This window comes from Eurosta solidaginis, chromosome 4 (assembly GCF_040869045.1).
Source record: "Eurosta solidaginis isolate ZX-2024a chromosome 4, ASM4086904v1, whole genome shotgun sequence".
NCBI classification, from domain to species: Eukaryota; Metazoa; Arthropoda; class Insecta; order Diptera; family Tephritidae; genus Eurosta; species Eurosta solidaginis.
The window spans coordinates 125,065,373-125,081,929 of NC_090322.1; the positions used below are offsets into that span (position 1 = coordinate 125,065,373).

Sequence of the window (16,557 nt, forward strand, 5' to 3'; positions counted from 1 at the left end):
TGGTCTATCAACATTTAAGCTTTTAATTTTAAAGTTAAGTGGTGTTTATCACGATTTTTGTTTTCACCTACAAATAACATGGGGATATTTGATTTTTAACTATATGTGGGCAAATGATTTGTGTATAAACGAAAGGTAGTACTCTAGAAGGGGGGTTTAAAACAACCAAATGAAAATTTAAAAAATTTACCTCCATTAGGTCCTGCCAGGTTGACTTCAATTTGGTTGGTCTCAACATCTTCAGCCTGATCTCCTTGTAGCAGTCCTTCAGCCTGATCGACTACCATTCCAGCTGAGGAAATGGCAGCACCTTCGGCTTCAGATGTAGCCTCATTAAAACGTCTATTCGTTGCAAACACTTTATTGAAAGAATTCGCTGAAAATTATTGAAAGTTAACTTATGTACAAATCATGTACAAGAGATTTTCTTACCATTATTTGTAGATTCCATAACTGCACTTCTTCTTGTAACTGGACTCTTCAAAAATTTTAGAATCAAAAGCTAAAGGATACGTTTTAATTATATTTTTAAGATTTATTTATTCGAAAGTGTGGAAAGTGTTACTTTATTGAAAGTTTATGAAACAAGGGTTAGGAAAAAGTGGCTTAATTGGAGAGCTCATGGAATAGGTGGTGAAGAAGGGGTATAAGCAAAAATTTGCTTTCCTGAGGGATACAGAAGTACTTGCAATCAAGATCTCTCTTTAAATCAACCAAATTTAAGCTTGGCTCACTTGCAACAACAATACCTAAACTATCGGAGGAGCTAACAGGTACATCGAAAAAATTTTGCGTTTTCCGAAAAACAGTACATTGCACTATTTCCAATTCTCCTGACCCTATAAGTTCTACTACCTTTATAGGGCCGACTTTTTTGCTATAACAAAAACAGTCTTTATCTTTCTTTAAATCAATATCGAAAGAGCCTAGCTTGGAAGGTTTGTAAATCGCTGAACATACATCCTGCCTTTCTTTCAACCTTAAAAACAGCTGTTGCAATATTTGATTTGGTTTTCTTACTATCTTTTTTAAAAATTGCATAAAATTTTCAAACCTGTAAGCAGAAAAGGAATCTAAAGGACCAAGATCTTTGACACATTCTGACAAGTGTAATAAACCATGAATGTTGAAAGTAACGCTTTCCTTCCCAAACATTACACTGATCTGCGTGACGAAATGCACTAATATATCTTGGGCAACATCAGCCTCAGACCTAAACGACCTTTCACTTGAAAGAAGTCGAATGCCGGTATGTAGTAGTAGGAAAAGGAAGTACAACTCACTACTAATGCAGTCTTTTAAAACAAAAATGCCTGTGTATAGCGGGAACTGTCTGAATTCCGTTGCTTTCCACCGACTAACTTCTGAAGCGAACTTAGCCATAAAATCATTAATATTTTCAGGCTTTTTAAAACCTGAGAAGCTAGCTATAACAAAAGGATCAACACTAGGAAAATGTACTAGTGCTCCAAGAATAGACCATAAAACTCGACTTGAACTGTTAAAAAGTTTGAGACCATCTACTCCCACATCAATTAAAACCTCTTCTTGTGCCTCCAAAAATGAAAATTGTTTAGAAACTAGTTGGTCTTGTATACCAAAGTACAAAAATTCACCATTTGGCATAGATTCTACACTGACTTTTCCTCGAAAGGTGTCTAAAAGAGTTTTGGCACACAAGGGCACATCCTTTATCCCACCCTTTTGGAGTGCCTGAAGAAGTCCGTCTATAATATTATGAGGAACTTTAAAATCTATGGCCCAACTTCTTAGCAAGTCGTTCAGATCCGTACCTGCACCCTCTTCTAAATAATAACTTTGGGCACCTAAACACTCTTCTACGCTTTCATCACTATCACTTCGAACACTATCAACTGGCAAACACAGACTTTGCAAAATCTCATTACTCAAAGGATTAGCCTCACTTTCCAAAGGATTAGCAACACTTTCCAAAGAATTAGCAACACTTTGCACTTTATCTTGAGAGGACTTCTCAAGTTCTTTAAACATTTTAACGTTATCGTCAAAGAGCTTTTTCTCTTTCGATAAGCAATTAGCAAAATGCCTTCTTTTCATATTTTTTTTTTTATTATATTAACCTTTATTTTATTTATTAATTAATTTAAAAATCCCGTCGCGCTCTGAAACTTTTAAGTCTTTTGCGTTTTAGAAAATAATAGCTTTGTTCTGATATTCTCCAAATATCGTCCTCGTGTTCCCAAAACTGACCGAAAATAATGCAAGGGAACACAAATTGAGTTATTTATGGACAGGTACGCAGTTTCGGGCAAACATGAAAAAAAATTAACAACACCAAGTTTGTATGTATTAGTAATCGCAATACTTTTGTATGAATGTGTTGGTGAACACCTCAGCGTTCTGCTCACGCGTCTTGTAGGGCTTATTAATGGACACCATAGATGAATGGATTTGCAACTCTTTGTTCCGAGAGAGCGCTGTCAAAATGCACATTTTTTATAACATTTATCAATGATGCCACTCCAAACAAAAATGAATAGATCTGAAATGGGGATTTTTGACATACATTTCGGCGATTATAGTTTCAATCATTTAATAAAATGATAGTCGTAAAATATTTATTTCCTTAAAGTCATTTTACAATAATACGACTAGTTAGAGTTAAATATAAACAAATCTAAGTAAAATTTACATTTAGATTAAATTAATTAGTCAAATATTGGAACGCATTTAACTCGCAGTGAAAACCATATATTCTTTTGAAATTTCAGTAAATCGGACGTATGATATAATAGTTAACATTATTTAATGGATAGGGCTTATCCTACATGTCTGGCGTTCCAGATTCTGTGATCAAAATGGACTGGTTGCATCGGGAGTTGATATTTACAAAACCTATTTTTAGTGATAACTTTTGAATGGGCAATAATATTTACCCTCCGCCTTCGAACTAATAATACTTACACTAAAACAAGTATTTTTATCCTTTTTCCCATAATTTTTGAACGCTATTCTACAGTTGTAGGTCAAACTAAAGTTTACCAAAAATTTTGGCACGTTTTTCGTTTTGGCTGGCACATTTTTTGTTCTGGCACCCGCTTCAGCTGGCGCGAGGGATTTATCTGTGATTGTTGCCAGCATCAACTAAAAGATAAATCCCTCGTGAGAGCGAAAATATGAGAGCGTAAGCAAAAGATTCGTATCAATCTAATCTATGATCGACACTGACAGCTGATCGCTCAAATTAGACAAACATACAAACCATAAATTGTTGTTGCCAGCAACAACTAGAAGATAAATCCCTCGTGAGAGCGAAAATATGAGAGCGTAAACAAAAGATTCGTATCAATCTAATCTATGGCAAATTCATTCATCTATGATACAAACCATTGTTTACTATGATACAAACACTACTCGACTGCATATTACAAAAAATTTATAATTCAGGAGATCCGGCACACAAGACTTCAAAAGGACATGAAAAGTCCCAGTGCCATCCACAATCGGTTGGCAGTAGTGATAAATCGCACGCTTCTCACGGCAGCGCCTTAGCGTCCCCAATCTTTTAGCAGCTCCGCAAGCTACAACAAGTTTGCACTGCTGCTCAAGACCGACAGCGCCAGCAGCTCACACGACCACTCCAACGAATAACTACAATCTCCATAGCATGGTAAATAGCACTGCCGAGCACCAGACCCTGCCCCCGTTGTTGTTGTTGTTGTAGCGGTGCTTCGCCCCACCTAACAGTCGCGACCGATCACAGATTGTCATCAATATCCTCTAACGGGAGTCCAAGGCAACTTGCCGTTTCAACAGGGGTGGACCATAAGTAAGGGGTGTTAGAGGCGTTGGTTCCACATTACAATTAAAGAGATGGTTGGTGTCATGTGGGGACACATCGCAAGCGGGGCATACATTTTGTATGTCGGGGTTGATTCTGGATAGGTAAGAGTTTAACCTGTTACAGTATCCAAAACGAAGTTGAGCCAGAGTGACACGCGTTTCCCTGGGGAGTATGCATTCCTCTTCCGCGAGTTTTGGATACTTTTCTTTGAGTACTGGATTCACCGGGCAATTCCCGGCATAAAGGTCCGACGCGTGTTTGTGGAGTTCACCAAGGACCTGCTTGTGTTTTTTCGCTTCATACGGCTGGGTTCTCAGGTGCCGTATTTCCTCAAAATGCTTACGGAGATGACTCATTAAGCCCCTAGGCGGTGCTGGCTCATCAATCAGATGTCTGCTGGGATGCCCAGGTTTATGGGTATTCAACAGGAACTGTTTGGTCAGCATCTCGTTTCTCTCCCTGATGGGGAGTATTCTCGTCTCATTATGCAGATGGTGTTCTGGGGACATAAGAAGACAGCCCGTGGCAATTCTGAGGGCAGTATTTTGGCAGGCCTGTAGCTTCTTCCAGTGGGTAATTTTTAGGCTTGGTGACCATATGGGTGACGCGTAGCACGTAATCGGCTGGCTAATTGCTTTATATGTAGTCATGAGCGTTTCTTTATCTTTTCCCCAGGTACTGCCAGCAAGGGATTTGAGGATTTTCTTACGGCTCTGAATTCTCGGAACAATTGCGGCTGCGTGCTCACCGAAATGTAGATCCTGATCAAACCTCACACCCAAGATTTTGGGGTGTAGGACAGTCGGTAGCGTAGAGCCATCGACGTGGATGTCGACATTTGGGACGTCCATGTTGTAAATAAGGTCGCGGAAGATTTAGTCGGTAATAATGCCAGGTTTCGCGTGGCGAAAAAACTGGAGAGATCAGGGAGGTAGCCGTTTATTTTATTGCATAGCTCATCGATCTGTGGGCCTGGGACCCTGCCCCCGTTTTCTCCCCCTCTTTCTAGCACTAGCACGCGAATGGGACAGGGAAAGAAATTCTTAGTCCCTATCACCTTGTGCACCGTTTGCCAGTACAGAATATATATGCTTGCGATATCTTACCCCGACGGGTAAGATTTGCGCAATGTTGCCAGGCCGCACACCCAACCACACTGGGTACTGCGATGGTTACCCATGGACGTCCAGTCCCAGGGCCCCAACAGCACTTGCGACCAGACCTTCCCGACCAAGGACTGTCATTTCAGTGTAACTCCATTTAATTTGTTGCGTCCGTCCCACAAATTGTCATCCTCCCAGCAGCTCCTTCCAGCGGGACTGCGCCATACTCTCCTGCTCCGGGTCCGTCTCCTGACCCCGGTCCTGAGAAATGGTTTTGCTGCGTTTGCCGGAAAGGAATCTTTTTAGGACGGTCATACTCTTGTTGTTGTTGTTGGTGTAGCGATAAGGTTGTCCCCCGAACGCTTTGGGGAGTGTTATCGCCAGATACAGATCCGGTACGCTCCGGTAACACAGCACCATTAAGGTGCTAGCCCGACCTTCTCGGGAACGATTTATATGGCCACATTAAACCTTCAGGCCATCATCCCTCCCTCCCCACCCCCAAGTTCCATGAGGAGCTTGGGTCGCCAGAGCCTCGTCTGTTAGTGAAACAGGATTCGCCGCGGATAGGTGAGGTTGACAATTGGGTTTGGAGAAGCTGTATATTGCGCTGGCAACCTGAAGGGTTGCGCTACACAGCCCCTTGAATTTGGTATTTTAGTCGCCTCTTAAGACAGGCATACCTACCGCGGGTATATTCTGACCCCCTAACCCGCTGGGGTCTTGTCAGTGTGTCTCGTGCAGGGATGGTTGCATCGGACAGGTTGTTCTGGCCTTGATCCCAAAACCCGACGTCTTCGTAACTTTTATAAATCTTTTGTGGCTCCTTGCTGTTCACGCCCAAGGGCGTCCCGTAGTCTGCGCCTTAGCGCCCTCCACTACCTCCCAGCCGCTCTGTTGCTCAGCAAGCCACAACAAGTACTCGCTGTTGCTTGCGCCCTACGGCGCCACCAGCTCATACGGTCGCCCCCACTCATAACTACTATCTCCGTAGTAGAGTCGGTAGCAATGCCGAGCATCAGCCCCTGCCCCCTCTTTTCCGGCAGCAATCGTGCAGGTCAGGGAAACAGACTCTTAGTCCCTACCTCCTTTTGCACCGTTTGCCAGCACAGAATATATATGTTTGCGACATCCGCCCAATGCAGCTCCTGCCATGGACGGTGCCACTTTCCAAGATGTTCTGATCTCCGCGACGGCAACCCCCCGACGGGTTTCATTGCGCCATGTTGCCAGGTCGTAAACCCAAATACACCGGGTACCCCAATGCTTACCCAAGGACGTCCAGTCCTAGGGAGAGGGTTTCAAATATTTAGCAAATGTCTTCAACCTGTCTCTTTCCACCTTTGTCATACCCAAAAATGGAAAATGACCAAGGTGGTCCCGCTACTACTGGGAAACCAGCTAACATAGGAGACTCGTATCGCCCGATATCTCTCCTATCGCCAGTAGCCAAGACGCTTGAAGCCATTTTGCTTCCCTACTTCAAAGCAAATTTGCAGCTAGCCTGTCATCAGCATGGCTTCAGAAAACTCCATAGCACCACCACCGCGCTAAATTGCATCAGCACACAGATAAATTGCGGTTTAAATCAAGACCCCACCATAGAACAGTACTCGTTGCGCTAGACCTATCAAAAGCTTTGGATACGGTCAACCATGGCACGTTACTGCACGACCTGGAAGGGTTTACCCTTCCCCCATGTCTTAAAAGGTGGACCGCAAATTATCTGGGCGGTCGTTTCCTACGCCGATGACTGCACAATAATGGCCACAGGCCCAGGCCCACAGATCGATGAGCTTTGCAACAGAATAAACGGCTACCTCCTAGATCTCTCCAGTTTTTTCGCCTCGCAAAACCTGGCATTATCACCGACTAAATCCTCCGCGACCTTATTTACAACATGGACGTCCCAAATGTCGACCATTTTGAACATCCACGTCGATGGCACTACGCTACCGACTGTCCTACACCCCAAAATCTTGGGTGTGACGTTTGATCAGGATCTACATTTTGGTGAGCACGCAGCCGCAATTGTTCCGAAAATCCAGAGCCGTAATAAAATCCTAAAATCCCTTGCTGGCAGTACTTGGGGAAAAGACAAAGAAACGCTCGTTACCACATACAAAGGAATTGGCCAGCCGATTGCACGCTACGCGTCCGCTATATGGTCGCAAAGCTTAAAAACTACCCACTGGAAGAAGCTACAGGCCTGCCAAAATACTGCTCTCAGAATTGCCACGGGCTGTCTTCTTATGTCCCCAGAACACCATCTACATAATGAGGCGAGAATACTCCCCATCAGGGATAGAAATGAGATGCTAACCAAACAGTTCCTGTTGTATACCCAGACACCTAGGCACCCCAAAAGACATCTGATTTATAAGGCTACATCTCCAAGGGGTTTAAGAGGTAAGTATGATGAGGAACTACGACACCTGAGAACACATCCGTATGAAGCAAAAAAGGATAAGCAGGTTCTCAGTGATATCCACAAACCGGTGTCGGACCTCTATGCCGGTAATTGCCCGGCGAATCCAGTTCTCGGGAAGCGGGTGTCACTCTAGCTCAATTTCGCTCTGGGTACTGTAACAGGTTAAACTCTTACCTTTCCAGAATAAACACCGACATACAAAATGTATTTCCTGTTGCAATGTGTCCCCACATGACACCAACCATCTCTTCAAATGCAGTCTGGAACAAACGCCTCTAACACTCCTCTCACTATGGTCCACCCTTGTTGATTCTGCAAGTTTCCTTGGACTACCGTTAGAGGATATTGATGACAATTTGTGATTGGCCGCGCCTATTGGATGGGGCGAAGCATTGCTACAACAACAACAGCAATAACTGTATCCTAGGCACCCCATCCATGGATCAGCTGTGTAATAAAATAAACAACTATGTATGCTCTTATTACCAAGCCTAAGGGTTATTCACTGGAAGAAAATACAGGCCTGTCAAAACACTGCTCTCAGATGCGCTACGGGCTGTCTTCTTATGTCCCCCGGACACCATCTACGCAGTGAGACGAGACTACTCCCCATTGCGGAGAGAAATGAAATGCTGAACTAACAGTTTCTGCTGAATGCCCAGAAACCTGGGCATACCATCAGGCACCTGATTGAAGGGTGGACGCCCCTATTGGATGAGATAGATAGATAGATATTGGATGGGACAAGACACTGCTACAACAACAACAACAACAACATCAACAACCACAGTGATAATTCACCGGAAAGTTGCAGTAGAGGCAGAATATTTCCCCGGAGACGCGCGTCGTTCTCATAGGCACGATCACTCTTATCCCTGGAGTTCAAAAAAGTGTTTAAAAAAAAAACTTGTTTCTAAAATTTTGATGTTGCTTTTCCCGGGGCATGAACCCAGGATCTTCGGTGTGGATGGCGGAGCACGCTACCATCACACCACGGCGGCCGTCGTTAATATTTGGACTAAGGCAGTCTTATTTTGTATCGAGTCATTTGTGTTACTTTACTAAACACTTTTTAAAACAAATAAGGAAGGCTAAGTTCGGGTGTAACCGAACATTACATACTCAGTTGAGAGCTGTGGAGACAAAGTAAGGGAAAATCACTATGTTGTAAACAGAACCTAGGGTAACCCTGGAATGTGTTTGTATGACATGTGTATCAAATGGAAGGTATTAAAGAGTATTTTAAGAGGAAGTGGGCCATAGTTCTATAGGTGGACGCCATTAAGGGATATCGCCATAAAAGTGGAACAGGCCTGACTCTAGAATTTGTTTGTACAATATGGGTATCAAATGAAATGTGTTAATAATAATTTTAAAAGGGAGTGGGCCTAAGTTCTATAGGTGGACGCCTTCTCGAGATATCGCCATAAAGGTGGACCAGGGGTGACTCTAGAATTGGTTTGTACGATATGAGTATCAAGTGAAAGGCGTTAATGAGTATTTTAAGAGGGCGTGGGACTTAGTTCTATATGTGGACGCCTTTTCGAGATATCGCCATAAAGGTGCACCAGAGGTGGCTCTAGAATTTGTTTGTACTATATGGGTATCAAATGAAAGGCGTTAATGAGTATTTTAAAAGGGAGTGGGCCTTAGTTCTATAGGTGGACGCCTTTTCGGAATATCGTTATAAAAGTGGACCAGGGTTGACTCTAGAATGCGCTTCTACAATATGGGTATCAAACGAAAGGTGTTAATAAGTGTTTTAAAAGGGAGTGGGCCTTAGTTCTATGGGTGGACGCCTTTTCGGGATATCGCCATAAACGTGGACCAGGAGTGACTCTAGAATTTATTTTGTACGATATGTGTATCAAATGAAAGGTATTAATGAGTATTTTAAAAGGGCGTGGGCCTAAGTTCTATAAATGGACGCCTTTTCGAGATATCGCCATAAAGATGGACCAGGGGTGACTCTAGAATTGGTTTGTACGATATGAGTATCAAGTGAAAGGTGTTAATGAGTATTTTAAGAGGGTGTGGACCTTAGTTCTATGGGTGGACGCCTTTTCGGGATATCGCCATAAACGTGGACCAGGGGTGACTCTAGAATATGTTTGTACTATATGGGTATCAAATGAAAGGTATTAATGAGTATTTTAAAATGGAGTGGGCCTTAGTTCTATACGTGGACGCCTTTTCGGAATATCGTTATAAAAGTGGACCAGGGTTGACTCTAGAATGCGCTTGTACAATATGGGTATCAAACGAAAGGTGTTAATAAGTGTTTTAAAAGGGAGTGGGCCTTAGTTCTATGGGTGGACGACTTTTCGGGATATCGCCATAAAGGTGGACCGGGGTTGACTCTAGAATTTGTTTGTACGATATGGGTATCAAATGAAAGGTGTTAATGAGTATTTAAAAGGGAGTGGGCCTTAGTTCTATAGGTGGATGCCTTTTCGAGATATCGCCATAGAGGTGGCCCAGGGGTGACTCTAGAATTTTTTTGTACGATATGGGTATCAAATGAAAGGTGTTAATGAGTATTTTAAAAGGGAGTGGGCCTTAGTTCTATATGTGGACGCCTTTTCGAGATATCGCCATAAACGTGGACCAGGGGTGACTCTAGAATGTGTTTGTACGATATGGGTATCAAATTAAAGGTATTAATGAGGGTTTTAAAAGGGAGTGGCCCTTAGTTGTATATGTGAAGGCGTTTTCGAGATATCGACCAAAATGTGGACCAGGGTGATCCGAACCGTCATCGGTCGGGTACCGCTAATTTATTTATATATGTAATACCACGAACAATATTCCTTCCAAGATTCCAAGGGTTTTCTATTTCGCCCTGCAAAACTTTTTCATTTTCTTCTACTTAATATGGTAGGTGTCACACTCATTTTACCAAGTTTTTTTCTAAGGTTATATTTTGCGTCAACAGACCAATACAATTACCATGTTTCATCCCTTTTTTCGTAGTTGGTATATAATTATGGTATTTTTTTCATTTTTCGTAATTTTCGATATCAAAAAAGTGGGATTTCGGCCATTTTTTACACCAATACAAAGTGAGTTCAGATAAGTACGTGAACTGAGTTTAGTAAAAATATATCGATTTTTGCTCAAGTTTTCGTGTTGACGGCCGGGCGGAAGGACAGACGGTCGACTGTATATAAAAACTGGGCGTGGCTTCAACCGATTTCGCCCTTTTTCACAGAAAACAGTTATCGTCCTAGAATCTATGCCTCTACCAAATTTCACAAGGATTGGTAAATTTTGTTCGACTTATGGCATTAAAAGTATCCTAGACAAATTAAATGAAAAAGGGCGGATCCACGCCCATTTTGAAATTTTCTTTTATTTTTGTATTTTGGTGCTCCATATCATTACTGGAGTTAAATGTTGACATAATTTACTTATATACGGTAAAGATATTAACTTTTCTTTTAAAATTTGAATTAAAAAAAAAATTTTTTTAAAAAGTGGGCGTGGTCGTTCTCCGATTTTGCTAATTTTTATTAAGCAGACATATAGTAATAAGAGTAACGTTCCTGCCAAATTTCATCATGATATCTTCAACAACTGCCAAATTACAGCTTGCAAAACTTCTAAATTACCTTTTAAAAGTGGGCGGTGCCACGCCCATTGTCCATAATTTTACTAGTTTTCTATTCTGCGTCATAAGTTCAACTCACCTACCAAGTTTCATCGCTTAATCCGTATTTGGTAATGAATTATCGGACTTTTTCGATTTTTCGAAATTTTCGATATCGAAAAAGTGGGCGTGGTTATTGTCCGATATCGTTCATTTTAAATAGCGATAGATGAGTGCCCAGGAACCTACATACCAAATTTCATCAAGATACCTCAAAATTTACTCAAGTTATCGTGTTAACGGACAGACGGACGGACGGACATGGCTCAATCGAATTTTTTTTCGATACTGATGATTTTGATATATGGAAGTCTATATCTATCTCGATTCCTTTATACCTGTACAACCAACCGTTATCCAATCAAAGTTAATATACTCTGTGAGCTCTGCTCAACTGAGTATAGATATACACACATACAAATGCGATGCGATTTTAAAGTAGTCCATTGAATTTTAGAATAGTGGAAGTGGGGTGGGAGATTTTATAAAATCCAATTGGATTTTATATAGCAACCCAAAAATCCAATTTTTTATGCTTTTATATGTCAAATTGATCCTCACGCGAACATTGATCGACAACCACACCAAAGGAAAATTTGTGTCAGTCGTATAGTTAAAAATTGGTTATACCATAAAATGGCGAACGGATCGTGATGGCTTTTCTCGTTCAGAAATAAGTTCAGAAGAAGCAATTTAATATATATAATAGTTGCATTCTATTGTATATACTATATGTTGGGACATTAACCCAATTCATTTGAGGATGTCGAATTTTTGTTAAAAGTTTGAAATGATCAAACCAATGATTGTGTTCAATTACTTGTTCTCGAACATACGATATACATCACGTATGATATAAACCGAGAACCATGGTTGTAACAACGCTTTAGACATCCACGTAGATATATGTCGATTCATCAGTTTCTTATCCTAAAATCCATTGCAGGCTTCCTAAAATTTAATCAACTGGTTTGAAGCTTTCAAGCATTCAATAGATTATTTTTACTTCAAATTACACCTGTAGAATGTGTAGATATGGAAGTTGAGAGGCACTTGGTGAGCTTATCAACACAGCATTAACTTATATTAGTGCAGCGACAACAATATACTTAAGGTTGATATTAAAAATAAATTTCCAAAAATTGTGAGTTTATCTATTCGTTGTTGGGTTGACCCACTCTGTAAACAAAAGATAAATTAAACAAAGGTTTGCATCGTATATGTTGTAACTTACTATGACAAAGTAATTACAACGATCACCGACGCAGCACTCATAACACCACCAATCTTCATACCAAATATGTGTGCAATACTGCATGTAACGTTTGCGTCGTTGCTGGCATTGCTGTTTAGTCATACAACGCTTCGAAACATAGTACTGCTTCAATGCGCCTTGAGAGAAGTATGGTTGACTGCCCCAACGTATCTCAGTACCACAAGCATCTTCACCTGGTTCACATGTTTTTATTGTATTTAAACATTTTTCTGTATTGCCCGTCTGGTTGGAACAGACGTAACATTCCAACCCACTTACAATGTGTACTGAAAACGAGTGGAGCCATTATATATTTATGTAGAACGAGGTGTGGCATTACGACGGCTGGGATTACACTCACCTTGACCAACGTAATATATGGCAGTAGTTACAATAAGAAGAAGTTTCCATGTTTCCATTTCCATCAATTGTATGTAAATGAGTGAATCAATATGTTGTATATTTGGGTGAAATAATAAGTTTTAAATAATAAACCCCAAAAAACAGCAAAAGAGACAATCAACAAAAACTCCAAACTGACATGCGTAATTTGAAGTTTTCCCTTCCAAACCACTCCCAAAAACCATTGTAAATTTTACCAAGTAGCGCAAGTAACAGCTGATCGGTGAAAATTTGCACATTCACACGCACAGTTCTCGACTCAGTTTCAAAAAAAAACTTTAGATTATTTAATTCAAATTTTAAAGTGAGATAATCCTTACAAATTTATGTATACAAAATATATATGGCGTTTTTGTTGTTATTGAAATAATAGTTTTATTTATATTAAAGCTTTTATCGTATATTTTTTAACTTTGAAAAATCTCCGAACACCATTCCTTCATTGTATGACATTCGACTGCCTAGTCCACTGCCTTCCACTCTATTCGCAACATAACCTCTACTTAAGCTGCCAAACTATATAGTAAACAATGCCCAAAACAGAGTACCAGAAACATTTACATATGGTTTCCACCATTGTAATGCGGCAGTTACTCACGAACGTACGTACCATACACGTGTCAGCTGACACGACCTATCTTATGAGTGTGCAATGTAAACGAAAACTCACCGACGTGCAACGCCCGTACGCATTGTAAATTTTACCAAGTAGCGCAACTAACAGCTGATCGGTGAAAATTCACACATTCACACGCACAGTTCACGACTCAGTTTCAAAACAAAACTTTAGATTATTTAATTCAAATTTTAAAGTGGGATAATCCTTACAAATTTATGTATACAGAATATATATGGCGTTTTTGTTGTTATTAAAACAATAGTTTTATTTATATTAAAGCTTTTACCATTTTTTTTTTTTTAACTTTGAAAAATCTCCGAACACCATTCCTTCATTATATGACATTCGACTGCCTAGTCCACTGCCTTCCACTCTATTCGCAACATAACCTCTACTTAAGCTGCCAAACTATATACTAAACAATGCCCGTACGTATGTAGCCCGGAACGTAGAAATCAAAACAATTTTGATTTTTTCCGTAAGAACGTGTCAGCTGATCGCTCGCTCACTCGACAGAGTTGCCTAGTAAACTTTTGTGCGCTGATTTTTGACCGTTTGCAGTTTTATTTAAAAATACCTAATTAAAGTTTGAAAAATTGTGAAAATAATTCGAAATAATTATGTAAAAGTGCAGATTATAAATATGTAATCTATTTATATTTATTTAAATTAATTCCAGCCTTTTACAACATCAAAAATTAAACTGGAAAAATTTGCTGTTTCCATAAGCATGCATGCAAAATGGTCATTGGCAACAGTGCTTATCTGTAAACAATACCCACACAAATATGCTATGTACATGTACACAGACGCACACATTGATTCCTATGGGCTTGAGAGTTCGGTCAAACGTGTTTCGTACGACAAACGTTCGTACGTACGGCACGCGTCGGTGGGTAATTGCCGATTAAACTTTACCAAGTAGCGCAACTAACAGCTGATCCCTCTAAATTTGCACACACACACAAACATCACTAATGGCCATATTACGGAAATCTTAGGCAAATTGAAGTTAAATTTGTAAACAGACATAAAATGTTATAATTTTGAAATATATCCCTTCAAAAAACGCGAGTACTCTATAAATAATGTAAGGAATACTCCTTTGGGAGTATAGGACTGCTCCAAATCTAATCTGTATTCATACAAAAAATGCGCTCCAATTAACATTGCGATGTCCTATGAGAGGAGTAGGTGATTCCACTCTCGCTTTGTTTGTGAGTAATCCATAGAGAAGATACGTGAGAGTACTTTCCAAAGTACTTTCACTGTAGTACTCCATGGAGCACCCACAGAGGATCATATGCCAAAGTACTAAAGAGGATTGTGTCGGAAAGAATTATCGGACTGAATTTAATTTAAAATGAATGTAAATGAAGAGGGGCAATACAACTTTTATATTTTTCACTACGAATATTCTTATGTTATTTAGCATTTGCGTGAATAAAGAAACTATATATAACTCTATACATACCATAGTATGTATATATAAAACCAGTGCGCTGTTGCATTTTATCAGAGTTGCCAAAGTAAAATTTTATTATTAGTTATTGCATGCAATATTTTTCTTTTGGCAACTCTGTTCGATCGTCATCGTGTAGTGATCACTGTCGTTAAAAAACGAGCAATGATCGGCTGATGGTGGTCCGCAAACGCATTGCAAAGGAGTATTGTTAGAGTACTCCAATATGAAGAAAATGGAACACGTAATCCAACAATTTTTGCAGGGATAGCATCAAGGACACCTTAATTGCAGCAATTGAAAGAAATTGTTTGCTTATATTTAAGTATTTAATTATTTTTTCTAAATTTATCTTTAATATTGATGCAATGATTGATCCGATGCAACTCTGCTCTTCGTACTGTTTTTCATTCCACCCCATTCGAGAGTCTCTTTCACAGAATTCGAGTGCCTTCCACTCTATTTGCAACATAACCTCAAATTAAACTGCCAAACTATATAGCAAGGCGAATTCTGTAGAGGTGGTGTTATCCCAACAGCTGATTGCTTCTTCTTGATAATTTTCCATACAAAGCCTTGTACAACAAAATGTCAGTTAATCGAAGTCTATGAAAATTTTCTTTTGACTTGACATTCTTCTGCGCGGCGAATTGATTTAATTCGCTTTGCCACCACCTGGTATGGATTCGCCTTGCTATATAGTAAACAATGGTTTCCACTACTTAATACATTAAAGCCATGTCACATAAGCACGTTTTCATATAGATGCGTTGAGAGACTTGAGAAGCAGATGTCGCGAAATTTTCGCACACAGGAAATGTGATAGGCAGATGTCGCCGCTGTTTTTCATTTAACTCATACGGGGAAGAATTAAACAGGGGGTGCCACAGGGTGGTGTCCTATCCTCACGTTTGTTTAATTTCTACATATCTAAAGCGCCAAATACACGACACGAACATTTCCGCGAACATTCCCGTTATGTCATGTTTCTGCGACCTTTTCTGTCGTGTATGGTGGTGTTTGCCAGTTCCCGCAAATGTTCGCCAAAAATCAAAATATTTTAATTTTTGGCGAACATTTGCGCGAACTGTTCGTGCGTGTATGGCGAAATAGCTCATAATCGTAGTAATTTCTGAACGGAACAGACGTGCGCGGAAAAGTAAAATGGACAATAAAAAATTTCTGAGTGAATTTATTGAAATGTAAGCAAAGATTATTGTAATAGAATTAAAAAGAATAATGATTATGCGACTTTAATCGAAAAATTAAAAGAAGTAGAAGTAGATTTGTTAAACCATTTTTTGCACCAAATTCTTTTTTTGCGATCTTCTCTCTTTCTGAAAGAGAACTAATGTTCGGCCAAAAGTTCGTATGGTGTATGACCAAAGCTGCGAACAAGATTGAATGTTCGCGGAAATGTTCGTGTCGTGTATTTGGCGCTTAAGCTACATTCGCCACCAGAAGGAGTTACTATCGTTTCCTACGCCGATGGCTGTACAATAATGGCCACAGGCCCAGGCCCAAAGATCGATGAGCTTTGCAACAGAATAAACGGCTACCTCCCTGATCTCTCCAGTTTTTTCGCCTCTCTAAACCTGGCATTATCACCGACTAAATCCTCAGCGACCTTATTTACAACATGGACGTCCCAAATGTCGACGATGGCACTACGCTACCGACTGTCCTACACCCCAAAATCTTGGGTGTGACGTTTGATCAGGATCTACATTTTGGTGAGCACGCAACCGCAATTGTAGAAAATCTAGAGCCAAAATAAAATACCTTGCTGGCAGTACTTGGGGAAAAGACAAAG

The 16,557-nt window shown here is 40.2% G+C and overlaps 1 protein-coding gene across 1 annotated transcript; it reads right to left on the reverse strand.

Moving 5' to 3' along the window:
• Window positions 1-10,683: 10,683 nt before the first annotated feature.
• cold (coiled) lies at window positions 10,684-12,849 on the reverse strand. The gene is made up of 3 exons (XM_067779035.1): window positions 12,623-12,849; window positions 12,241-12,548; window positions 10,684-12,185 (listed from the first exon to the last, which is right to left on the reverse strand). The coding sequence occupies exons 1-3, from the start codon at window positions 12,684-12,686 to the stop codon at window positions 12,093-12,095; spliced, it is 465 nt and encodes a 154-aa protein (XP_067635136.1). The 5' UTR covers window positions 12,687-12,849; the 3' UTR covers window positions 10,684-12,092.
• Window positions 12,850-16,557: the final 3,708 nt, after the last annotated feature.

Excerpts from the sequence above, each read along its gene's own strand:
- cold (XM_067779035.1), bottom strand. The coding sequence starts at position 12,686 with ATGGAAATGGAAACATGGAAACTTCTTCTTATTGTAACTACTGCCATA. Across the intron at positions 12,549-12,622 it reads CATATATTACGTTGGTCAAG|TACACATTGTAAGTGGGTTG; the intron begins GTGAGTGTAATC and ends ACTCGTTTTCAG. Across the intron at positions 12,186-12,240 it reads GTTGTAATTACTTTGTCATA|AGTGGGTCAACCCAACAACG; the intron begins GTAAGTTACAAC and ends TTTTGTTTACAG.